The sequence below is a fragment of the Eptatretus burgeri genome, chromosome 14 (genome assembly GCF_056783735.1).
Source record: "Eptatretus burgeri isolate ZD-2024b chromosome 14, Ebu_testis_v1, whole genome shotgun sequence".
Classification (NCBI taxonomy): domain Eukaryota; kingdom Metazoa; phylum Chordata; class Myxini; order Myxiniformes; family Myxinidae; genus Eptatretus; species Eptatretus burgeri.
This window is the reverse complement of record NC_140974.1, coordinates 32,716,718-32,742,880: the sequence shown is the minus strand read 5'-3', so window position 1 is coordinate 32,742,880 and position 26,163 is coordinate 32,716,718. Positions and strand designations below refer to the sequence as shown.

The 26,163-nt window shown below is 43.9% G+C and overlaps 1 protein-coding gene across 3 annotated transcripts in view; it reads left to right on the top strand.

Moving 5' to 3' along the window:
• MCCC1 (methylcrotonyl-CoA carboxylase subunit 1) overlaps positions 1 to 26,163 on the top strand; it is a 109,285-nt gene that overhangs the window by 38,032 nt on the left and 45,090 nt on the right. Inside the window, exons 13-20 of one of the 3 annotated variants that reach the window (XM_085854269.1) lie at positions 1,866 to 2,082; positions 7,936 to 8,022; positions 12,600 to 12,649; positions 12,916 to 13,053; positions 14,328 to 14,435; positions 21,812 to 21,883; positions 22,346 to 22,458; positions 22,801 to 23,192. In XM_085854269.1, coding sequence (XP_085710395.1) covers positions 1,866 to 2,082; positions 7,936 to 8,022; positions 12,600 to 12,649; positions 12,916 to 13,053; positions 14,328 to 14,435; positions 21,812 to 21,883; positions 22,346 to 22,456 — 783 coding nt within the window. In that variant the 3' untranslated portion in view covers positions 22,457 to 22,458; positions 22,801 to 23,192. Of the gene's footprint in view, positions 1 to 1,865; positions 2,083 to 7,935; positions 8,023 to 12,599; positions 12,650 to 12,784; positions 13,054 to 14,327; positions 14,436 to 21,811; positions 21,884 to 22,345; positions 22,459 to 22,800; positions 23,193 to 26,163 lie in introns of those variants that run through there. The other 2 variants (XM_085854270.1, XM_085854271.1) reach the window with 2 other exon arrangements.

The window sequence follows — 26,163 nt, the reverse complement described above, 5'->3', positions numbered from 1 at the left end:
ACCAACTATTTTTGAGGTCAAAGGTCAAACTTCTAAAATCATCAATTTTTATCGTCAAAATAATCAATTTTTATCCGATTGACCTTTGCTTTGATTGGGATTGTCAATTATAATCTTAATGAAATGGACAATTTGATGTAACCATGGCAACCTTTTGAGGGGGTGGATTTTGCAAGTATCGTGCTCTGCATGACGTCTTTTTCTTGTTTGTTTGTTTGTTTGTTTTTTGTAAACAAATATCTCAAAAAGCTTTGTACAGATTCAGACTAAATTTGGTGGAGAGTTTGGGTATGTGACACCACCAAAATGATTAGGTTTTGGTGAAAATCCGAATCCATGTCTGGATACGAGAATTTGTTTTAGCGTTTTTTTTTCACCATTGAGAGTTATGGCCAAAAACGGCATTTAGCAGGATATCTCAAAAAGTTGTGGACTGATTCGCACGAAACTTGGTGGGCAGGTTGGGTATGTAATGGGAAGAATTGATTCACCTTTGTTGAAGATCCAAATGTGGATCCAAAATTTTTTTGAAGTGATTCTTCACCTTTGAGAGTTCGGGCCAACAACAGCATTTAGCAGGATATCTCAAAAAGTTGTGGACGGATTCGGATGAAACTTGGTGAATGAGTTGGATAGGTGACAATAACGAGCCAATTCAATTTTTGTTCAGGTCCGAATCCAGAGTCGGCCTATCGGTGGGATACAAAATGTAAACTAATCAGCCTGGTGGAGGTATGTGCTCTACCTAGTGCTCTTCCAGTGTTTTGCTTGAGATGATTCAGGAATACAAGTGCTGATCCTGCAATGTTCCTGAAATGACATATCACAATGTGTGAAAATCAAATAAATCAATTTATTAATGTTTTTTTGCAGTCGCTCTGGCTTGTATAATTAAGAGGCAATATTGCTTGACAATGTACATTTTATTTGTGGCAACTGCTTGTATTGTTGAAATATATAGTCTCCAAGCATGGTGTTAAAATTTGTAAGGGGTCATGTGCTTGTTACCTCGAGCTACGCACACTTGCCCCTGTAAGCTGTGTTGCCTGGGCTTGAATCCCGAACCAGCTATAAACTGCCATCCCAGTATTTTGCAGGCAGGGTGATTCATCAATGTGTGCCTTCTCTCGGATGGATGTTAAACTCGTCGTCCCGTCTACCAGCATTAGTTGGTGGACATTAAAGACCCCACTGTGTCTTTTGTGTAGAGTAGGTGAGCTATCGCCGGCACCATGAACAAATCCCAAATTTCTTCTCTGAATTCTACTGGGCGAGGGATGGCAAACAACCTATATGACCCTTGCCAAGAAACAGCTTCGGCAGCACTTATGCGCTGTAAATAGTGTGGTACATCAGAATCACATGTGCCTGTTATTTACACAGAGATGATAAGAGGAGGAGAGTGGAAAAATTGAAAGAAGGGATAGAATAGTGAAGCTTGGGGCTTTGGGGAGAGGGCAAGGAAAGGGGAACATATATCAGGAAGTGAGGTGGGGGATGCGATTTCGATCTCGTGACACCTTTTGTGAAATGTATACAATGTTCTGTTGGTAACCCACTGTGTTCCTTCCATGGTTTTTGATTGAGAAGGCCTCTGTAAACCATTGAGCAAATTCCTTGGCCAGGACGAGACTTTTGCTGTACCTGTTTTCCCATCACAAAAACATGTAGATGACCCTGAATGAAGTGTGGAGTTAAGAATGTTATTGATGCCAAAATAATTTTCATGATAATTCATTTATTAATCGATGAACATACCAACCATAAACAAATTTGTAATGTGCTGTATTGTATTTACTACAACTCTCCACCTCAGAACAAAAATGCACATTAACCGGATATTGCAATTGTTTTCATTTTTCCAGGTGGTTGGCTTAAGCACAAACGTAAAGTTCCTGTTAAGCCTCGCATCTCATCCTGCATTCCGGGCCGGTAATGTACATACAAGCTTCATTCCACAGCATCACAAAGACTTGTTTTTATCTCCATGCGATTCACCCGCCATTGCTGTGTGCCAAGCCGCACTCACCACCTTACTCAGGGAACAGCAGCACACGCGGGACCTCTCTCGACTCTCACACGGTGAGTAACTTTCAATCGCTTGCGGTAAAGAGCTGCAGTGGGTGGCTACATTGCTCTGGTTTCAAATACTCATCTGTTGATCTCCTGGAGGTCGATGCACCGTTCAATAGTTTGACCGGTTGGGTTTCTAGGCAAATTGTTGTATTCTCTATGGGTACACCTGTGGCCTGCACATGGTGCTGGTGGGACAGCTCAGAGGTTTGCACACCAGCCTTTGAGCCATCTCGTCTGGGCTCGAATCTCAACCCAGCTACAAACTTTCACCCTGGTGTTTCACATGTAAGGAAAGGCATCATTGTGTGCACCATCCATCGAAGGGACGTTAAACCAGAGGGCCTGTCTGTCATGACTGGTTGGTGTATGTTGAATATCCCACACTATTTTTCAAAGCGTATGCGAGTTTTCCCTGGCACCTTAAACCTTTAATTAATGAAGAATTCCTGCCCAATTTGGCTCCAGTCGAGCGTTGTGCCTGACCAGCCAGTTTGTGAAAGACTTTGGCTAAGAACTTTGTCCGGCTGCTCCCACAATGGAGGAGTAATTTGAGCCTTTAAAAGATCTCCTGATGTCCCTGTTCCTTACTGTTGTTGTGCTTCCCTCTCGCGCCTCCTCTTGTCTCTTGCTCCCTTCGTTATATGTTCTGTCTATGAGCTCTTATATGAGCCTCAACAATGTATACAAAAAAAAAACTTGAGAGAGATGTAAAGCATGCATTTGCCTTTGCTTCAAACAGAATATACAGGGAACTAACGAGTAGCTTGTACGAGAAGGTCGTGTGTTTATTTAAAAGGTACATTCAGTCATCCGATATGGGCCCTGGGGTAGATAGACCTGCCATTCGCCCACTCCCCCTCCTCCCCCCAAAAAAACAAAACACCAATCACATTGGCATTTTTGGGTTTTTTTCAATACATGTTCTAGGCTTGTGGAAGAGCTAGGACACAGAACAGACCACGACACAACATAACAAAGGGAACAGCAGGAGAAAGGAGAAACGCTGGTAGCAGGGCAGAGGGAGAAGGTAGACAGAGACAGACAAACGAGGGATGCTGGTAACAATGAGGGTTAGGGGAGAATGCAAGGGGTGGACAAGATGGATCTCTTCTTCTTTCGGCTGCTCCCGTTCGGGGTCGCCACAGCGGATCATCCGTATGATCCGCATAGTGATTTGGCACATGTTTTACGCCGGATGCCCTTCCTGACGCAACCCTGGTCGCCTCTTATGACACAGGGATATGGTACACCTATTTTAACTGGGGTATACACCGGCCCAGTACACTGGTACTCATTTCGCCGACCTCAGAAGGATGACAGGCTGAGTCAACCCTCTGGTGTATTAATTCAGTGGCCCAACGGGGCTTGAACTCAGGACCTTTTGGATCCCAAGCCGCTGCCCTAACCACTGCGCCAACACCAGGCTCGGGTGGACAAGATGGGTACATAAGCAAAATTTTGGCAGGGATGGGATGTTTTAACGGGTGTAAAAAATATCGTGGCTTTGGATGGGGGATAACTTGAGATGGTGGTGAACAGCTGTCTTGAAGACTGCGAGAAGTATGAGAGTGAAGAGAGTGTTTAAGGTGGTTCCACAGCCAGAAAGAGAGTGGAATAAATGAGTGGAAGTGAGCAGAGGTTCTGGATTTAGGCAGTTTCACTAGGAGTAGAGTTGATAGTGGAACGCGTGCGTCGTGTAGATACTTGGGGGGGGGGGGTGGGGGACATAGTGCGAAGAGGGCAGAGGGTGCAAGACCAGAAATGAGGTGGAAGAAAACAGAGAGACCATATGGTGAAGTGATAGGAAGCCCCCATAGACTCAGCTTCATTGAGATTCCAATGATCTTGAAAGCCTTGGTTTCCATGGAGTCAAGCTGAGCAAGATGTGAAGCGATGGAGCTAGCCCATAGGTGAGAGCAATGCCCACATCAAGCTGTGGATAAAAGCCTTGGAGGTGGATAGGAGCTCAGGTGTGCCAAGGAAAGACTTTGCATGATGTAGATGCCCAGCCGACGTCTGACTTTGGAGGCCAACTTTAAAAGAAATGTGGCTTGTCCAACAGAGATCGTGGTTGATTGCGAGATCCAGGAATTTGAGTGGCTGAACCTCTTTGGGACGGTTGTTGAGAAAGTAGATCGGAGGATTTTGTGGAACGGTCCTTTTGGAGAGAGAGTGAATGTGTGGGATTTCTCAGGATTGAAAGACATGTTCCAAGTGTTTGACCAGTTTGTGATTTGCCAAGGTCTGAAGAGAGGGAATAGGCTGCTGCCTGTCTGTCAGAAGGATGAGAGATGTCACAGCAGAGAGTGGTGTCATCAGCAAAAAGATAAAGAGGATTTTCCAGAGAGTCAGTGAGATCGACCCTGGTCTATTGACTGATATTGCGGGCCTCCATCCATTGTTGAGAGCGTGGAAGGAGTATGTCCAAAGTGGAGTTTTGGTCGGAGGATACGAACTGTTGCACACAGGTGGGATGGAAGGAGTAATGGCGTGGGAATAATATCAGAAGAGATCAGCAAGCAGGTGTTCAGAATGGAAAGATGGGAGGGATGGACAGTTATTGCATGGTTGGTGGTGCAGAGGCAAATGGTTTGTGTTATGTTGGGAAATGGGCCACAAACGGGAAGGACTGGGTGGAGATGCAAGAATTCAGGGACGCACTGGAGAGGATGATGGGAATGGTTGAGCTGGATGTGATGCTGTGCATTGCAGGGGACTTTCACGTGCATGTGGGAGTGGCGGAGCTGGGGGATGAGGAATGTTTTGTGGAATTTGGTTGGGACCGAGGAGTAGAGAGGGTCAAGAGCTGGTGTAGCTGGTGGCGAGGAATGGAATGGCCATAGCTGATTCATTCTTTCAAAAGTGGGAAAGCCACAAGATTACTTATGGGAGTGGACATCATAGAACAGAACTGGATTTGGTGGTGGTAAAGAAGTGACAGTTGTGGTGGGTTAAGGATTGTAAGGCGGTGGCAGGAGAGCACGTTACAACCCAGCACAATCCTGTGGTGTTTGTAGTACATATTGAGAAAAGGAGGGAGGTTGAGAGCAAGGGGTCGAAAGATTATTAGGTGGGGAAGTGTAGGGGAAACGTCGTTGAGTACAAGGAGAGGTTGAGGGCTTGACGAAGAAGCAGAAGGTTTGGAGGAGTGGAAGCAGTACAGAGAAGCATTTGGGGGAATTGCTGAAGTTTTGTGTGGAAGGACTTCAGGAAAGGGTGCCTCATTGAGGGATAAAAAGCAGGTATGGTGGACGGAGGAGGTAGTGAAGGCAGTTGGTGAAAAGAAGGAGGTTTTGAAGAGGATATATTAGAAGATCTGGTTCGGGGAGGCATCCAGATATGGTGTTGCTACACCTGCATGGGCAGAAGAGGAAAGCAGCAAGGGAGCTGTGGATAAGGAAAGGAATAATTTGGAAGAGGAGGTGCACAAGTTGGAAGAGGATGATGATACATAAATTGGCTCGTGGCAGGGATGAGGATGGTTAAGACATGAAAGTGGGTGGGGGGGAGGGGGGGGTATTAAGGATGATGGTGGCAGGCTAGTGACAGAGAGGGGTGCAGTATTAAAGGTGTGGGAAGGATATTTGAAAGAGCTGTTGAACCGGGAAGGAAGCAACAGTGAGCTGGAGCTACCTTATGTAGAGGGGAAAGTGGAGTTGGTGGAGATCACAGAGGTGGAAGTGTGGACGGCAATGAAGAGGATGGAGAAATGAAGAGTGCCAGACATTGATGAGGTGTGTACAGATGTGATAATTGCACTGGAAGGAATCTGAGTCAGTTGGATGAAGAGGCTGTTGAATATATGTATGAGAGAGGGTTCAATTCTGGAGGATTGGAGGACAGGGTTAATTGTGTCGATATGGAAGAGGAAGGGTGATGTTCAAGATCCGGGGAAGTACTGGGGCATTACATTAAGTCATGTCATGAAGGTGCTGGAGAGGATCCTGGATGGGAGGATTCGGAAGTGTGGAGTTTGAGATTGGAGAAGAGCAGCAGGGGTTTATAAAGGGTAGGAGGGTGACGAATGAGATGCTTGCACTGGGACAGCTGGTGGAGAAGAGGTTAGAGGTGCAAAGTGAGATGGCATTGGGATTTGTGGATCTGGAGAAGGCCTACAATACTGCCCCAAGAGAGGTGGTGATAGCGACACTGAGATGGATGGGAGTGCCGGAATCAGAAGTTAGGTTGGTGGGAGGGATGTACAAGGTAACAAAGGCAAAAGTCTTGGTTGGTCCTGGGATGTCTGAGGAGTTCAGCGTGAACATTTGGTTGAGGCAGGGAAGCTCTCTCAGCCCACTCATGTTTATCATTGTGATGGAGCTGGTAAGCAGGAAGGTGAGCTTGAGGGGTAGTATGGGGAGGATACTTTTTGTGGACAATCTGGCTGTTGTGATGGAGAGTGTGCGGGAGATGCAGGAAGTACTGGGGGAGTGAAAGGAGGCGTCTGGGAGCATGCGCTGAAGATGAGTATGGAGAAGACTGAGGTGATGTGGGTCAGGCAGCAGAGAAAATAAATGAATATCAGGTTAGAAGGGAAGATCAGATGTTGAAATAGGTTTGAGTATTTGGGGGGGGGGGAGGATAATGACTGGGGATGGTAAGTCCGTGGCAGAGGTGCGAAGGAGGATTCAGACAGGTGTGAATGTATGGAGGAGGGTGGAGAGAGAGTAAAGGCAGACAGAAAGATTTCAAGGAAATTGAAAGGGAAGGTTCTGATGTCGTGTGTAATGCTCACCTACCTTTATGGCCTGGAGATGGTGGCACTGATAGAGAGACAACAGAGGCTTCAGGTTCGCAAGAACTGGGTCAGGAGGATTGCAGGAGTGAAGAGGATGGATAGGAGGGTGGATGAACTGAGGGAGGAGATTGGTGTGCAGATGAGTTTGACTGGGAGATTGGTGAAATGCCAGCTGAGATGGGCTCGACACTTGGTGCGGATGGGGGAAGAGAGAATGGAAAAGATAACGGATGGGTTGAGGGAGCAAGGTAGGAGGAAAGGAGGTAGACCCCAGTTGAGATGGGAGGATTGTGCGAGGAGGGATGTCTATAAGGTAAGGGTGGTTGGAGAGAGTTGTCTGAGGACAGAGGGGTGGGGTGGAGGTGTGTCATGGTCAAGGCAGGGGCAGAAGTGTGGTGCCATCAGACCTCATCACTTAAAAAGGAAGAGGAGGAGGAGGAAAAGAATAATAGTTTGCCCTCTTCTCAGACAAATTGATCCTCCGCTGCCTGATGTTGCACCACCATTTCGTGGTGGGCGGTATAAGTGGTTCAGAGCTTTGGCTCTGAGTGAAACCAACAGTGCAACATAATTAACTTTTTTAAGTCCATGAAATAATTTTAATTGATAGATCAACTTAAAATTTCCCATCCATGGGGGACAAATACTTTTTCTTGTGCTTGATAAACTTGAGTTGATGATAATGACCGCTCGGCACCATGGCCACAGCGTGTTACAAAGGTAACGTTTTTGCTTCTTTTACTCGTTCAATAACGTCTTCTTGTGATTTTTACAAACTTTTAAATGATACCATAAAGTTTAATAGCACATTTTCCTTCTATAGTTTGTATCCATCTATTTATTAGGAGCAATGATTGCTGAAGTCCAATTCTTTGAAAAAACTTGTTTAAAAGTAACAAATAGTGTTGATTCATTACGTTGAAATTGTTGGCGATATTGACAATATTCCCTAAAGCAGTCATTTTTTTTAATTTGGTGTAGAAACTTTCAACACTTGGCTTATATGGCCCAATGGCACTTGCATCTCACTTTCCCTGCACAGTTCTGAAGTTTGATAGGTCGTATAAATCATGTGATCTTAAATTATGGTTTTGCAGCATCATTGGTATGGCCCCTTACAGATGCTGTGTCCCCTTTTGGTTTTGGATCGGGACGGAGATTGAACAGCAAGCAAACTCGCCGCGTTGTGCTGCAGGACAGAGACACTCGTGAGTGTGAAACTGATGATAACTGTGCTTGTGATGTGTTATGAAGGTTGTGGTGGCCATAATTATTATCATCACGAACATAGTACCTGCCATATGGGCGATCTTGTTCCAAGCATGCAACACGCTCTTTAGAGGCAAAAATATAAAAACCTGTGTTGCATGCATGAAGCAAACGCATACCTGCTGCTTATAATTCAAAACATCTCACTGCACTGGAAAATGTGGGGACAGGAAAACTGCTGAAATGGTGGAGGCTTGTAATACCAGCGAAAACCTGTAGGTGGCATTACATGATACACATTTACTGAGATAATTTGCATCCTCTCCTCCCACCAATACCACCAGCAAAGATAAAAACACAACCCTCTCCATTAATTGAGGTCATGCTGATTCTCAACGTAGCAAGTCTGGATGTAATCCTATTTTGTGAGTTTTCGCCGATCTTGTCTTATCGGGTTTCCTTGAAGCCTACCCGTCTTTCCCGTCTAGGTGTACGATCGTTTTTATTTGTATTTTCTCCTTGTTGCCATCAGTTCCTATTTTCCCCACTTTTCCCACCGCTCCCCATCTATCCCTCCCAACTACACCCTCTGTTTCTTGTCTTAAAATTTAACGAAAAAAACAAAAACCCTTTCTCCCTCGATACCCATGAGTTCTGATCCTTCTTCTTCCTCCTGCCGTCACACCATCTTCCTTCTATTTGAGCTGACCCACTCTCGCCATAACCTTCACGATTTCTTCCTACAACCTCCCATTCCCTAATCTTTCCTCATCTTCAAAAATCCATAAAACAATTTTTTCCTTGTATCCTTTCGAATGATACATCTCCCGAAACCACGTGTCTCTCTACCCCTTCCTCTTCCTGTGACTTTTCATCGATCCATCAGTTTCACTCTACGTTTACCGATCCAAATTCACCATACACCTCCACAATTTTACTTCAACCTTTCCTTTTCAGAATTTCACGCAATCCTTATTGAAAAAATAAAGAAGATAATCAAAAAAATTCACTTTTAACGAGATACCTCCTCTTTCCACGTGTTTCTGCTGGAATTGTTTCGACCCTCTGTGTTTACTGATCCAGATTCACCATTCACCTCACAATTTTTCTTCAACCTTTCCTTTACCTAATCTAATGCAATCTTTATCAAAAAAAAATATATAAATAATAATAAAAACGGTCTCTTGTAATGCTTCATCTTCCTCTTTCACACGTGTGGTTTTCATTAATATATCATTATTCACAATTCTTCTTCCATTTCAACAGACTGCTCTCAATTCGACCTTTCCTTCATCCTTTGTCTTAAAAGTCCAACTGTTACAACGTTTCTTCTCTCTATTCTCTTAATTTCCCTTTATTGCATCCCTCAAGAAATGTCTTTAGTCACATCTTTGAAATAAAAATGAAAAAACACCCCAGTTTACAATGCATGTTCGTTTTCCATCAATAATCTTTTTTTTTTTTTTTTACAACTTAAGTGCCAATTCACTCCTCTCACCCCTCCCTCTCAAAGCAACCGTCATCCTCTTCCCCCTCCAAGCTTCCCTCTCATCTTTCTCAAGAACTTCCCCCTCACCTTTCTCCTTCAACTCTCCCCATTCACCCTTCTCCCTCCAATCACCCCCTTCACTCCCCCTTCTCAAAGTTGCCGCCGCTCACATCCACAAAGCTGCCTTCTTCCCCTTCCCTCTCGCCTCCATCTCATCACTCCACCTCCTGAAATCCTCAACTGGCTTCTGCCCCTTATCTTATTACTCCCCACTGTACCTCAACCCAGCACCAGAGAGCCTTTTCTCCTCCTCATCCGGCCCTCTCCCCGAGCTCTTCTCCAATCCCCCACACTCTTTCAACAACTCTTCTTACCTCCCCCCTCCTCCTTAACTTCTAGACTGGTCTCCCATCGCTACTTTCTACAACATCAACTCATCCTGGGAATTCTTTCAAAGAAACTTGCTGTCCCCCTCTCTCTCTCTCTCATGCACAGATTTATCCCCTCTCGTCTTCAGTTGTCTTAACCTTCCTCCCACCCATGGTTCACTGAAGCTTGTGGTGAGACAGTTGTCATGAAACAACTTGCCTTTGCTTTATGGAAAGCAAATCCAACTGAGGGTAAACCTCCTATACAGCTCGGAACAAGCGTGTGTCTCCCCTCAGAAGAGCCAGAAAGCAACAGTTTTATAATCTCAAGTCTGAACTCTCAAACCTCTCTCCCTCCTCAAAATCCTGGTGGCATCTAATCAAATCTGTTTCTGGTGTATGCTACCCCTCCATCCCCTCCCTTACCTCAAATGGCTGCACTTCTGACAATGCATGTGAAGAGGCTGAATGCCTAAACTCCGTGTTTGCATCTAAATCTTGTGTCCGAAACCCATCACTTTCTGTACCCACCTAACCCAGTTGTACCCAGCTGTCCCTGGACTCTGTGTCCTTTTCTCCTGACAAGTTGAAGAGCTGGCTGTCAAACCTCGACTCAGATTCTGCAACCGGTCCAGATGGCATCAGCCACACCTTTACGGAGCTCCTCTGCTCTTGCTCACACTCTCTCTGTTCTGTTCACCCTCTCATTTGCTCAAGGGCATCTGCCATCTGCTTGGAAATCAGTAAACATGACCGCTCTGCATAAAATAGGTGCAAAAACAGATCCCTGCAACTATAGACCAATCAGCCATCTCCCAATCATCAGCAAGGTTATGGAATCCATCATCACTTCAGACATTAAATCCTTCTTCTTCTCCAATGGCCTGATTTCCGATCATCAATTTGGTTTCAGACCAGGTCACTCCACCCTGGATATACTGCTTCTGCTCTCCCAACAATGGATGGAGGTACTCAATGCCAGACATTAAATAAGAGCCTTATCCCTAGACATGATCTGGCACCCTGCTCTGCTCACCAAACTGTCTTCCTATGGTATCCAAGGCCATCTCCATTCATGGCTTGCAGACTTCCTCTCCTGTCAGAGCCAATGTGTGGCCATAAATGGAGTTCTTTCATCCCCTCTTCCTGTCCAGGCTGGAGTTCCTCAAGGCAGTGTTCTGGGCCCTGTTCTTTTTCTGGTTTTCATCAATGATCTCTCCGACTCTCTTGAAATTCCTCTTTATCTCTTTGCTGATGACTCCACCCTCTGCCTTACCATCTGTCATCCCTCAGACCCACAAACAGCAGCTTCTTCGCTCACTGCAGATTTGGATAAAATCACAAACTGGTCCAACACATGGAACATGTCTTTCAATCCGGACAAATCTCACACTCTCAACTATGTCTCTTCGAAAGGACCGTATAGAAAACCTCCCCCCCCCCCATCTACTTTCTCATCAATCCTCTGGAAGAATTCCTTTAATTTAAGCTTCTGGGTCTCATTGTCTGCCATGATCTCTCCTGGGAAAGCCACATTTCCAACCTGGCTTGCAAAGCCAGTCGCCAACTGGGCAATGTCGTTCCTCGGTCCACCTGAGCTCCTGACCACTTACAAAGCTTTCATCCGCAACCTGATGTGGTACTGCTCTCCCCTCTGGGCTGGTACTCCTGCCTCCCACCTTTCTCGGCTTCACACTGTGGAAACCAAGGCATTTAGGATCATTGGCATCTCTCGCGGTGAGATTGATTCGTTGGTCCTCTCACTCTCTCACCACAGGCGGGTCAGTGGTCTTTCTGTCTTCTACCGTCTCCTCTCCGGTCCCCCCCCTTGCTCTGTGTTTGTCTCCGGACGTGTCCGGGCGGTGTTCGTCTCCGGACGTGTCCGGGCGGTGTTCGTCTCCGGACGTGTCCGGGCGGTGTTCGTCTCCGGACGTGTCCGGGCGGTGTTCGTCTCCGGACGTGTCCGGGCGGTGTTCGTCTCCGGACGTGTCCGGGCGGTGTTCGTCTCCGGACGTGTCCGGACGGTGTTCGTCTCCGGACGTGTCCGGACGGTGTTCGTCTCCGGACGTGTCCGGGCGGTGTTCGTCTCCGGACGTGTCCGGGCGGTGTTCGTGTCCGGGCGGTGTTCGTCTCCGGACGTGTCCGGGCGGTGTTCGTCTCCGGACGTGTCCGGGCGGTGTTCGTCTCCGGACGTGTCCGGGCGGTGTTCGTCTCCGGACGTGTCCGGGCGGTGTTCGTCTCCGGACGTGTCCGGGCGGTGTTCGTCTCGCCTGTACTCTAATTTGCATTATGAAGAAGGTACCATAATTAATTTATCTTGTTTTTTTAATTCACACAACTAGGCTATTTTAATGAGGTAATAATGTAAGAATGCCCTCTTGCTTTTAAGAATGGGAAGTAAAGAGGAGGCAAGGACAGAGAGTTGGTTTGGGGGGCAGAGAGAGGATAGAGTTGGGAGAGGGGGGTTGAGGCTTTGTGTGGGTGAGGGAGGTTGAGGACTTGGGGTGAGGGGTGGGTTGTTGAGGATTTGGGGGTTTGGGTGGGGAGGGGGGGGACAGGGGTTTATTTAATGAAGTAACTATACTCTGCACAATATTGTTGAAGTTACATTTTATATTACGTGGAATTTCTGTCGGTGCCTGCTAGTTTGTTATATTCTTCAGTTTCAACCACAATGTTTATTATTATTATTTCTATCCTCCATTTTGTGTTTCCCCAGGTGTGATTGTCAATGTCACTTACAATTCGGATGGCTCGTACATCATGGAGGTATGCTGTTGATTATCTTTAAACTACTATATAATTAAATTCCATGTAAGGAAGTTTGATAAAAATGTAATTATTCTCTCCATGATTAACTTGAGTTGTGTCTCTAATTATTGATTCCCATTGGGGTGTGCCAAGGTGCACTGCTTCCAGTCACATGGATCGGTCTGATGCGATACTGGCCCTGCGTATGATTGATTATCGGAACAAGTACATCTATTTCTACGAACTGTGGCTGTAAGACGTGCATACTTCTTGTCATACCACAGCTGGGTGAGCAAATGCTGTGCGTGTGTGGCAAGCTTCTTGTCGATGGTAATGACACCTTCCTCCAGTGCACCGTGGAGGACTTCACGTCCCGACTACGGGTCGTCATGACAGACAACACCGTCCATCTCTTCACTTCCGTACTGCACGCCGCTTGCCGCAGAGCATGCTCTTGATGCATTCATATCACATTTTGCACAATTTATTTATTTGTTTGTTCATTCCTGTATTCATTCATCTCCGATCTATTCATTCATTTATGCTTTTATTATGCATTAATTTATCCATTTTACAATTGAATACGTTTTTAAAAAAATCTGAAATTGTTGTGGTATTACTTGTTTTTTTTTTTTGGGGGGGGGGGGTTATATCTGGTGGTCATCATGTTTTTATTTTTAATTTATTTTTTAACCTTGTTATAAGTGACTTTTAATTGAGCGGCCAGCCACTCATCCCTCAATAAGCACCTTTAAACTTAAGTTTCTCCTATAAGAGATTAAATGACAAGTCACCGAGTGTTTATTTTATTTTTCATCTCAGTATTTTGCTTTGGGGGATCTTGACCAGATCTTTTCATCACGAGTTTTAGTGGCCATCTAAAGTTGCCCTGAGGGCACTAAGTCTCAACTACAATGCATGGACTGGTGTCACATGCTGAGCTGACAAGTTCTTGGTTAATAAGCATAACTTACAATAGACATTTTCTTTTACCATTTTCTTTTGTAGCCCCCACCTTGAGTGGCCTTTGGCTTTGTGGTGGGTGAAATCTCATTATCAAAATAAAAAAACCACAACGTGCTAACAGAATAATCCATGGTTGTCCACCGAATCATTGCAAAGACCTACAATATCCTTGGGCTGATGTATGCGGCTGTCTTGGTGAAGAAACACTTTTGTGATGTCAGTGTTGGGGCAAATTATTTTGATGCCTGTTTTAGTTTCCTTTTGTGCAATGCTTTCACCCAATAGTTGTGCTCCTGTGCGTGAAGACCTCATGAATGACACCTTGAGTGTCCTGTAAAACCGTCATGATTAAGGCAGCTGAAGGTTGAGGCTTGAGTTTGTTCTTGGCCGAATGTTCCTTTTACGACACCACTTCAAATAATCTCCCGCTGAGCCATGCTGTCATTCTGTAACATTTGTTAAAATGCTCGCAATGATTCCTTTAAGTGAATGACTTCTCAGTGGTAGTAGAAAGAGGATAAATTGGCCAATGCCGTGGTTGAGGTTCATAGTTCATGGGGAGACAGATAAGGAATAGGATGTTGTGAAAGCAAGGTTGAGACGTACATTGTGCTTCCCTAAACCTTTTATTGCAGCTCGGTTTTGAAAACTACATTTAAATTCGTTTGGTTTTGAGGTCACCATAAACAAGTAAAATATATTTATCTTTCTGTGATTTGCATTTTTTTAGGATGGGATGTTTACCTTTGGAATTCCTCTGCCTGATCATGTGACCAAGAGCACAGGCATAGCTGCTTCTGGTGGGGCCGTCGCCCCCATGGCAGGCACCATTGAGAAGGTAGGATTGTCTACATAAAGAAACATGTTTCGATTTTGGCCATTCCTTATTTCATTGACGACATTTAAAATACTTAGACATTATTTTAATAGACCAGATTTAATATTATGTGTACACAGTAAAGAAAACCCCAAATTCTGAAATCTGCCAGAATTTCTTTTTTTATGCCTCCGCTGACGAAGTCGTCGGAGGCATTGTGTTTTCGGGTTGTCCGTCCGTCCATACATACGTACATATGTCCATGCTAATTTTCTGTTTTCTCTGAAACCGCTTATCTTATTAACACAAAATTTTCACCTTTGGTGTGACTACTCATGTAGAATATTTTAATGATAATTATGACATCATAGATCACATGGTGTGGCAGCCATGTTGGAAAAAAGGAAAAACATTGGACCTCTGTATTTCCGAAACCTCTGCATTTTCCATGGAAAAAGTTTAAACTTGGCACATGTGAAGTACTCTTCATGGGGAACAAGTGTGATTTTGTTTTTGATGATGTCATAGGTAGCTTCATTATGACATAATTTCATATGTCGAGTGCTTTACCCGATCAGTATGAAAACTTTTAAGGATCAAATGGTATAAAGTTTAAAGGTTTAAATCAAACTTTGTACAAGTATGTATAAAAATGTGGGTAAGGGCATACTGGGTTGAAGAGTGTCCTAGTTTAATGTCGTGTGATGTATGATATTTTTGAATTTCATGTCAAAAGTGAAAGATCTTTTGGTTCTTCATTAGTTGTAGTTCAGCAGATATGTGAAATATTTGAAGGAATTCTGCCTGATTTTAAAAGGCATGCAATTTGGCACACAGCTAGGGAATGGCCTAAGAAAGGTTTTTGGCTATTGGGCCATCCCAGATTTGTCCCCTGATAACAATGGTGGCCATTTTTCAAAATGGAGAGTGTTGAGCCATGCCTGGAAATTGTCACATGCTATCCGAGACTCAAACAAAGCAAAAATGTCAATATACGATGGGGGAATCAACCCCTTGCTGACCAGTAAGTTTCTGCATTTGGTGATAGCCCACAAAGATATTTGCAAGAGCTGGGCCTAATGGAGAACCCATGGCCACACCGTCCGTTTGAACATACATCATGTTGTTAAAACTGAATTCCTGAAAAAAATAAAACTGAAAACTGTTAAAACTGAAATCTCCATCCAGCGCTGAAGTTTACCATGAGCAGGAATCTTCAAACATGTTACCATTTTTGGACGTGTTGATTGATAGATCCAACCATGGTTTCACAACATCCGTCTACCGGAAGCCAACTTTCACAGGACAGTGTACTCGGTGGGACTCCTACAGCTCCATGAGAAACAAAATTGCCTTGATTAATATCCTGGTTAACAGAGCACAGAGGATTTGTTCAACTTGTAATCTCCCTGCTGAAATTGACAAAATCAGGAATATACTCGGTGAGAATGGTTATCCTGAGCATATAGTTAAGAGATACGTGCACAAGTTTCTAAACGCAACAAAAGATCAGAAGATTGTTCCGGACAAATGTCCATTTTATATCAGGATGCCCTGGAAAGGGCAATCATCATGAAGGTTTGAAGTACAAATCAAACATATTGTGTTCAACACGTTTCTGGCTATGCAACCCCGAGTAATCTTTACCTCTCGCCGTTTGCTGACGTCAGTCAACAAGAATGTGCTACCAACCTCACATACCAGCAATGTTATTTATGAGTTCAAGTGCCGATGTGAAGCTCTGTACGTGGGCCGCACAACACTAAGATTGGCTGATCGGATCAAACAATACGTCCCCTTGGCGATTCGAAGAAAAATTGTGAGGGTTAGAACACAACCAGTGTGAGCATGTAGAAATATCCAGCAACCACCGGCCACTGTATCTGCTTCATCTACCATTGCACAGCGCGTGGTTGTCAACCATATCTGTGCAGACCAGTACAATGCAGATATGTTCAGGATATTGAGCCGAAGTCGGAGCTCGTTACATTTATGTATGTTGGAAGCAACCTTCATCCTGACCACCGATCCAATATTATGTCGTCAAAAGGAATTTGTACGATCTCTGTCTCTTTCAGCATGTAAAGATCAAGGGAAGTATGGTGAATGGACCGTAGGGGAAACCCATCCCCCCTCTCTCCAGGATGCGGTTGCAAAGGTCAATCATCGACGAACTCAGCTCGAGCCAAGGGGAGCTCGAGGTGAAGATGATGAGCCGACCAATGGGTGTTCGGATTAACCGTGACATCATTACGGTTGAACTAATCAGTGTCTACCTTATTGAGACTTGCGTATAAAGCACGCACCTTCACTTCCTCCTTCACTTGCTGTGATTTTTACCCTGAAGAGTGCAGCACGAAAAAGTTTCGGTCACTATTATGTCGTGTTTGTTTGTCTGCGTATCTGTGCCTGTTTGTGGTGAGGATGTTGAGTTCATGGAGAGATTCACTTACCTTGGGAGTGATATTCATGTCTCTGCTGGCTGTGAGTCAGAGGTCAATAGACATCTGTGTCGGGCTTGGGGAGTCGTGGATTATAATATAATAGCATTTATTATAATGGCATCACTGGATAATGGGGTATAGAGCTGCCGGTACCTGTGCGGGAGGACGAAAGTCCGAGTCTTCAGGTCCTTGGTGCTTCCAGGTTTGCTCTATGGATGTGAGACTTGGTCTCTGACCAAGGATCTGAGACGGAGACTTAATTTCTTTTGTACCAGGTCTCTTCGGAGAATCCTTGACTATTGCTGGTCGGACTTTGTGTCCAACGAGCGGTTGCTGAGAGAGACTCAAATGAGATTTGTTAGCTGCATAGTCCGTGAGCGTCAGCTGCGGCTGTATGGACATGTGGCTCGTTTTCCTGACACTGATCCTGCTCACCAGATTCTCTCAGTGAGGGAGTTTCGTGAGTGGAGGAGGCCAATGGGCCGACCACGTGCCTCATGGTTGCAGTAGGTTGATCGGCATCTCAAGGAGATGGGGATGGGCCAGGCATCTGCCTGGGGGATGGCCAGACGGAGGCCCCTGGAGTACCGGCGGAAAATGGATGCAGCGACTCGCTGCTCTGGTGCATGCTGCCATACCTGACCTGACCTGACCTGACCTTTGTTTGTATCCATATTTCATATTTTGCACATTTTTTCTTTCAGGAACTATCCAAGTCTTGTAGCTGTAGAATTTACATATCAAGTAGCAATTGACTTCGCTTTCCTGGTTGTAGTTTCTATTATAGTGAACAGTATAAGTACATGATCTGAATAACAATGACCAAAATACACAAGGTGGTGGACCCTCGATAATCTGGAACATCAAGCACATAATATCTGATCACAGATTGGAACAAATGTGTTCTGCATCAGATAGAAACAGAGGTTCTTTGCTGTCCAGGTAAATCAAGACGTGATACTGGCGGAGCAGGTTATGAGACCATCGCTAACAACCTTGTGGGTTTCAACTAGATTGGATGCTTGCCGAGAACAATAAAGCTGTCACAACTAGATGAAGGTAAGGGCATTGAGGCAACATTCCGGCATCACAAAGCAAAATGTCATGACTCGTACATTGCCGATATAAAGTCTCCACCCCCTTTAAAATTTTTCACCTTTTGTTGCCTTATAGCCTGGAATTAAATTGCATTAAATTAGACTTTTCCCACCTTTATTTCCACATCGTAACCTACAAATTTCAGAAAAATTAATTAAAAATACAAAACTAAAATATCTTTGTTGGATAAGTATCCACTCCCCTTGTAATAGCAATTGTAAATTTGCTGCGGTGTAATGAATCATCTTCAAAATCACCCACCAAGTTAATTGGCCTCCACCTGTGTTAAAGTGTAGTGATTATGATTATTTCAGAATAAAATCAGCTGTTCCTGTCATGCATTTCACAACAAAGACTCAATCATGAGAACCAAGGAGCTATCAAAAGACCAATGGGATAAAATTGTGGAAAGGTACAAAACAGGGGATGGGTGGAAAAATATTTCAGAGGTCTTGAAAATCCCTTGCAATACAGTCAAGCCAATCATGAAGAAGTGGAAGGCATGTGATACCACCTCGAGTTTGACGAGATCAGGCTTCTCTCTAAACTGGATGACCAAGCAGGGAGGAGACTGATCAGAGAGGCCACCAAGAGGCCAATGGCAACTTTGAAAGAGCAACAGGCCTTTTTTGGCAAAGTCTGGTCACTGTGTGCATGTGATAACAATATCCCAAGCACTCCACAAGTCTGGCTTGTATGGTGGGGGGGGGGGGCAGGAAGGAAGCCATTACTTAAAAAAGCCCACCTTGAGTCCCGTTGAAGGTGTGCAAAAAACCACTCCAGAGATTCTGAAGCTGTGTAGCAAAACGTTTTGTGGTTTGACAAAACCAAGATGGAATTTTGGGCTTAAATGCAAAGCATTATGTTTAGCACAAACCAAACCATCCATACTGTGAAGCATGGTGGTGGCAGCATCATGATATGGGGATGTTTCTCATCAGCAGCGACTGGGGCACTTGTCAGAATCGAAGGGAAAATGGATGGAGCAAAATACAGAAAAATCCAAGAGGAAAACCTGCTGCCCTCTGCAAGAAAGCTGAAATTGGGATGGAAGTTCACCTTTCAGCATGACAATGACTCAAAGCACACAGCCAAAGCTACACTGGAGTGGTTAAGAAACAAGATAGATGTCCTTGAGTGGCCCAGTCAGAACCCTGATCAAAATCCAATCAAACATTTGTGGCATGACTTGAAGATTGCTGTCCACCAACACTCCCCACACAACCTGACTGAACTTGAACAGTTGAACGAACACCACACCAACCCAAGATCCAAGAAAGAAAATGTTAAAAAAAGAAATGTTTTTAATTAATGAAAGAAAAAAAAAATTCCCCCCTTCTTTTGCTCATTGCTATAATTGCTGTCAAAGGTGCTTCCACCAAGTATTAAGTTCAGGGAGTGGACACTTATCCAACCAAAATATTCTCATTTTGTATTTTTAATTAACTTTATGAAATTTGTAGAATTTGTTTTTCACTTGAAAGTTGTGGGTTATGATGTTCAAATAAAGGTAGAAAAAGTCTGATTTAATGCAATTTCATTCCAGGCTATAAAGTAACTAAAGGTCAAAATTTTGAATGGGGGTGAAGACTTTATTTCGGCACTGTAGACTGAAGTTCAACAAAGCAAAACCTCAGGCAGTGAAGCACAAAAGCACCTGTTGAAGATGATGCTGATGTCCTTAAGAAGTTCATCCATAAGAGCATGCAACAGGTACCTCCTTCCATCAAAACGTGTTTCTTCTGTGATAAATCTGCATCTGGAGACTCCTTGCACGAGGTGTCAACTTTTTAGCTTGATACCCGTGTCAGCCAGTGTGTCCTCAAATTGCAAGACAAACCCCTGCTAACCAAACTGAGTGCCGGAGATCCAAGTGCACAATAGGCCAAGTATTACATCCAGTGCCTGGTCTTTCTGGACAACAAAGCATGAGACACGGAAACATCGAAAAATCCCATGTAGACACTGTTAACTGTGTCATTGCATTTGCTGAAGTTGTGTCCTATATTGAGGAAGCCCACATGGACATTCTTGTTGCACCAGTTTTCAAACTGAGACCTTGTACATCTGTACTGCACCAGACCAGAACAACTTGGAACTACAGTGATGGGGCATGTCCACTCCACCAAACTGAAGAATAGAATACTGGCATACTTTCCAGACATGGAAGCTCACAAGCAAGGCCATGAAGTGGTCCTCATTTTGCAATGAAGATGTTGGACTGCACCAAGAAACTCATGTGAGCATGATGCTGATAATGGTGCCATTCATCTTGCCAAGGCAACTACCATAGTTAGGAAATGCATGTTCAAAATGAAAAAGGGATTCAATGGTTCATTTGACTCCCAATGCCAGGAGTCGTCTTTGTCACTTTCACTCTTGGCACTGGTTTCTATGGTGCTGTATGGCCCAAACGTCAAAAAACAGTCAAGGTCATCGGCAGTGCCTCAACCATCTGTGGTTGCAAGAAGCAGGGTTACAGAGGACAGTGCAAATGCTTGGATGCAGCTCTTCAGTGCACTGCTTTTTGCAAGGGCAGTGAACTACACACCGACAACTAAAATACATCAGGTAATGCAGCAATATTGAATGGATATAAATGACACAAAATGTTTCGGTGAAGTTGTCCAATGTCTATAATTTAAAAATAATATTTACTCTGATATTGTTAGCTGACAGCTTTTATGGTCGAAACCGCAAATTGCTAGTATCCTCTTTGGCAAGTTAAAAACAGTGTAACATGACCACATGTCACTGATGAATAAATGAACACGGGACAGCTGTTTAGTCTTTCACGACACTGAGTAGGTCTTTGTAGGAATGGTTGATCATATCCTACCACTGCTTACCAAAGCTCCAACTTGTCCCAAGTTAAGCACATTATGGTATGTCACCAAACCATGGAATGTGATAGTGACAGTGCAAGATGATTACCTCCACCACAGAAGGTGGACTGAGGTTATGTTTTTACCCATGTTTGTCTCTGTCTGTTTGTGAACACGATTTATCAAAATGTTATGGAAGGATTCGGATGAAACTTGGTGGACGGGTTGGCTTGATTCGATATTTTTTAGTGAAGATACTGATCCAGATACGAGAATTTTCTAAATTTCCTTAGTGATTCTTCATCATTGAGAAATTGGGCCAAAACGATATGTGGTATATTTCAAAAAATTATGGTTGGGGTATGACAAAAACTTGATGGATGAGTTGGTTAGGTGGCAAGAACAAGCCAATTTGATTTTGGTCAAGGTCTAGATGCATATCTGGCCTATCAGTGGGATACAAAACGTAAACTGTTCAGCGTGGCAGAGGTATGCTGAGTGCCGTTCTCATTGCCCATTGCTTTATCGAGGGTTGCTTTCGAACTTGTGGTCAGTTACTTCACAGCATTTTTATAACTTCACTTTGTCTGCCATTGGAGAACCTGATGAAGTTTTCGTTAAATAAATCAGAAATCGAAGTATAAAAAGATGTAATTGGTGTTTTGTAACAAAATTATCAGTGTTGTTAGCTTCAACGACCTTTGCAGGTAATATATAAACCTCGATAACCTGAATGAATAAGGTTTGCTATCCAATAATGGATTTAATCCTCCCACATTCTGATGGTGGCTATTTTTTTTTAAATGGCCGCCATTGTTGTCAGGGGACCAATCTGCAATGGCCCCACAGCTTACAAATCCTTCGTAGAACATGCCCTAACTGTGTGCCAAAGTTCATGCTTTTATAATCAAAGGCACAATCCATACACGTATCTGCTGAACTATTGTGCAGTTTCCATGAGTCTTCAAGTTGCATTTACCTGACACAAACTTGGCACCAGCATCAACTTTGTCTTTCCCCGGGGTTTCAGGTGTATGTGAAGACCGGAGATTCTGTGCAGGCTGGTGACCCTCTGATGGTCATGATCGCCATGAAAATGGAGGTGAGGGTTAAGTGACACCTCATAATAACTTTCAAAGAACTCGTTCCATACTTTGTAGGGTAGACATATGCATACCAGGCAGGTGAGCAATGTTTTGTTAAACTTCCTGGTTGAAGTTCTAAAACAAAACTTTTCATTCATTCATTGCCAATTCCTTTCCACAACTTTTGAAGCACCACACAAGCTTGATGTTGCAGTTATCCCTCTGGGGGTTTCTCCAACCACATTATGTGCTATATTTTTATTTATAACAGAAATGTAGCATTTCATCAGAAAACTGATTTGCTGTTTGAAATCAAAAATAATGACACAGGCCTAGAAATAAAAAGGACATTATGGATATCTCTTCTGAGTTTTGCTTGGGCAGGACCATTCCTTCATGACTATAGGGAGGTGGAAGACTTTTTGACACCTCACTCCACCCACCCACCCCCCCCTTTCTGATATCTTCCCCACCCACAGCACACGATCCGTGCAGGAAAAGCTGGCATTGTGAAGAAGCTTTTGTACACCGAAGGTTCCCAGGTCCAACGCCACGCCACACTTGTACTGTTTGAAGAAGAAGACCCATGATGGTAATCTCATATTGATGTGCTGAGTTCTCAAACAACAATTACAAACAAACAGCTCAACATCTCACACACCAGTACACCGGCTCGTGATTCTTTACGATTTTATAAACTTCTCAGAAGTTTTTGTTTCCAAGCCACTAGTTTTGGTACAACCCAAACACTTTTGTATACCATTAAGGGTGACTGCACACTGCATTGTAATGATGTGTTTGTGTGTTACACGGTGTACCACTATGAAGTCATCATGCTACGAGATTGTATCGAGTTATAATAATTTCTTCAAGATAAATAAAATTGCACGAAAGATGTCCTTTTCCTCATGATTCTCTCCATATGTCAATGCAGTATGGGGCCTGCTCTGGTAATTCAAGTGATTGGAAGATGGACAACTTATCCCTTTTGAGGCCATGGTTCCATAAGTGTTGGGGTTATAATCATTCATTGTTATTGAACTCAGGTGTGCTGGAAATACAAAAAGAGCAGAGCCTGTCTGAACATTCAAACTGACACTACCTGTTCGTTTTAACTTTCATTTCCAAACCTGTGCACATGTTATGTGTACACTTTAAGATGGGCAACAGGATATGAGGTGTAGTGTTGTGATGTTTATAGGGGTTATTTCAAACCCTCTCTTTAACCCCGCTCTTTTTCACCTGCGGGTCGAACTTATTAATTCCTTTTTGTGGAGCTCTTCTCAACAGTCCATGCCCACCGCCACAATAAAACTTCTGACTAACCTTTTGGGTTGATTTATTATGTATGAATGGAAGGTGGGAGAGTGCAAGGCGTGGTTCGGGTTGATGCATATATGGTGTTTGCACAGTGGGGAAGGGGGAGGGGGAAGGCTATTTTCTGCTGTATTTGCATGTTTAATAAATCGATGGCCCCTTTATTAAACACATGTACCATGAAACCAAAAAACGATATTTTCATGTATTTTTCTTCCCGAAATACTTGTGCCAAGAGAAATACTATGAAGGTTTTTGAATAGCAGATAACTAGGCCTTGGACTGTTGAGTGAATAGATGGATTGGATTGAAGGAGCCAAACTTGTCATTTCAGTTTTTAATCCTGTGTTTTCTTCAGAAGGAATTTGTTTTTATTCCTTGACAGCCAAAGGACAGAGGGCATTGTGTTTTTGCATTGTCTGTCCTTGCATGCGTCTGTTCAGTATCGGTTTGTTGTTACCAGGATAAGCTGTGAACCACTTTAGGGATTCCAACCAAACTTGGCACAAGTATGGACTGTAATACATTGATGAACTGATTCAATTTTGGGTTCAAAAGATCAAAGCTCTATGGTCATGTGCCCTTTAATTGCAAATCTGTTATTGTGATCACTTGTGAACCACTGAAGGGATTCCAACTAGAGTTGCCAGAAGTATGGACCGCAGTGCATTGGTTAAGTTATTCAATTTTGGGTTCAACAGGTCAAAGGTCATGTGCCCATGGAAAATCATAACTCGAGTTGGAAGCATCTGATGTTTTCTCTATCCTTCTCTCACTCTCACTCTCACTATCACACACATGTGACCTTTAATTGAGATCAAATGTAACATTGGGTTCACATCTAAAATGGACAGAGGCATATCCATCAATGCATTCATGTCGAATTCCATTTTCTAGTTTGTATTTTAGTTTGAGAGTGGAGTTGAAAAGTGTATTATTTGATCCAGTTAATAATTTACAAAAATCATGATTGCAAATTTGAAGTGATAACTATTTTATTTGTGAATTCTATATATACTTGGTATGCAAAACATTAGGAACACCTGCTCTTTTCATGAAATAGACTGATCAGGTGAAAGCTATGATCCCTTATTCCCGACAGGAGGAGGTTAAAGAAGGACTTTTTAAGCCTTGAGGCGATTGAGACATGGATTGTGCATGTGTGCCATTCAGAGGGTGAATGGGCAAGACAAAACCTGTAAGTGCCTTTGAATGGGGTATGGTAGTAGGTGCCAGGCGCACCGGATTGAGTGTGTCAAGAACTACAATGCTGCTTGGTTTTTCATGCTCAACAGTTTCCCATGTGTATCAAGAATGGTCCACCACCCAAAGAACATCCAGCCAATGGCAGGCCAGTAGTCAGAAATGGCTCATTGATGAAAGAGGCCAAAGGAGGTTGACACGAATTGTGCAGAACAACAGATGGGCTGCAGTTAGTCAACTGACAGTCCAGTACAACATTGGTGTTGAAAGACCCATAAAAATGCACAACTCATCGTACATTGACACGAATGGGGTATGGCAGTCACTGACCTTGCACATTTCCACTTCCTTCAGCAAAAAACAAGAACCTGCAGTTGCAGTGGGCTAAGGAAAGAAAACACTGGGCACTGAAGGATTGGAAAATAATTGTCTGGTCTGATGAATCCTGGTTCCTGCTGTTTCACACTGATGGGAGGACTAGGGTATGGAGAAAACCACATGAGTACATGCATCCATCATGCTGTGTGTCAACATTGCAGGCCGGTGCTGGTGGTGTGATGGTGTGGGGTGTGTTTTCATGGCACACAATGGGCCCCTTGATAAAAGTGGAGCAACGTTTGAATGCCACAGGATATCTGAACATCATTGCCAGTCAGGTGCATCCCTTCATGGCAGCTGTGTATCCATCTGTGAATGGATTTCTTCAGCAGGATAATACCCCATGCCACAAGGCTGGGATTGTCCAGGAATGGTTGCATGAACATGACAGTGAATTCAGCTTACTGCAGTGACCTGCCCATTCACCATATCTCAATCAAATTGAGCATCTGTGGGATGAGATGAAACGAGCTATTCAGAGTAGAGATCCACTACCAGACAACAAGATACAACTGTAGGAAGCATTGGAGACAACATTGGCCAACATCCCTGTGGAACGCTTTAGACACCTTGTTGAGTCCGTGCCCCAACAAATTGAGGCTGTTCTGAGGGCAAAATGAGGTGCAACTCAATATTAGGAAGGTGTTCCTAATGTTTTGTACACCAAGTGTATACTCGTGGAAAATAGTTCCTGTGCATCATTTACCAATTTCACCGATGTGAAATTACAAACGTTAACCTGTTGAAGTGTGGTGTGACGTCCATCAACCTGCAGGAATGGGAGGACATGAAGACGGAGACCTTCATCACGGTACTGAATACCTGTCAAATTTCCATTAATGACCTCCAGTTGGGTTCTGCGATGTGTGGGTGATTCCTCCCTGTACCATCATGCTTCCAGCGCCAAATGATGAATGTTGCACAACACATGTGTCAGCATGTACTTTTTTATAGTGCACAGGAACTTTTTTCTGTTAGTATATTATGCCGTATGATTGGGATGAAGTTGATTGGATCTCCATTTACAAAACACTTTTTTTTTGAGGTTCCAGATTTCAAACCTTTTATTCATTGAACAGTTAGCCTGGTGTTGGCTTAGTGGTTAGGGTGGCGGCTTGGGATCCCAGGGTCCTGAGTTCAAGCCCCGTTGGCTGCTGAATTAACACCAGGGGGTTGACTCAGCCTGTCATCCTTCCGAGGTCGGCGAAATGAGTGCCAGTGTACTGGTCCCGGTGTATGCCCCGGTTAGAATAGGTGTACCATATCCCTGTGGGTCGTAAGAGGTGACCAGGGTTGGCGTCAGGAAGGGCATCCGGCCATAAAACATTGCCTCAAGAAAAAGCCAAACCCCTGCACAGCAGGGAAAAATGGCTGTAAAAACGGTCATTTTCTTTTCTTT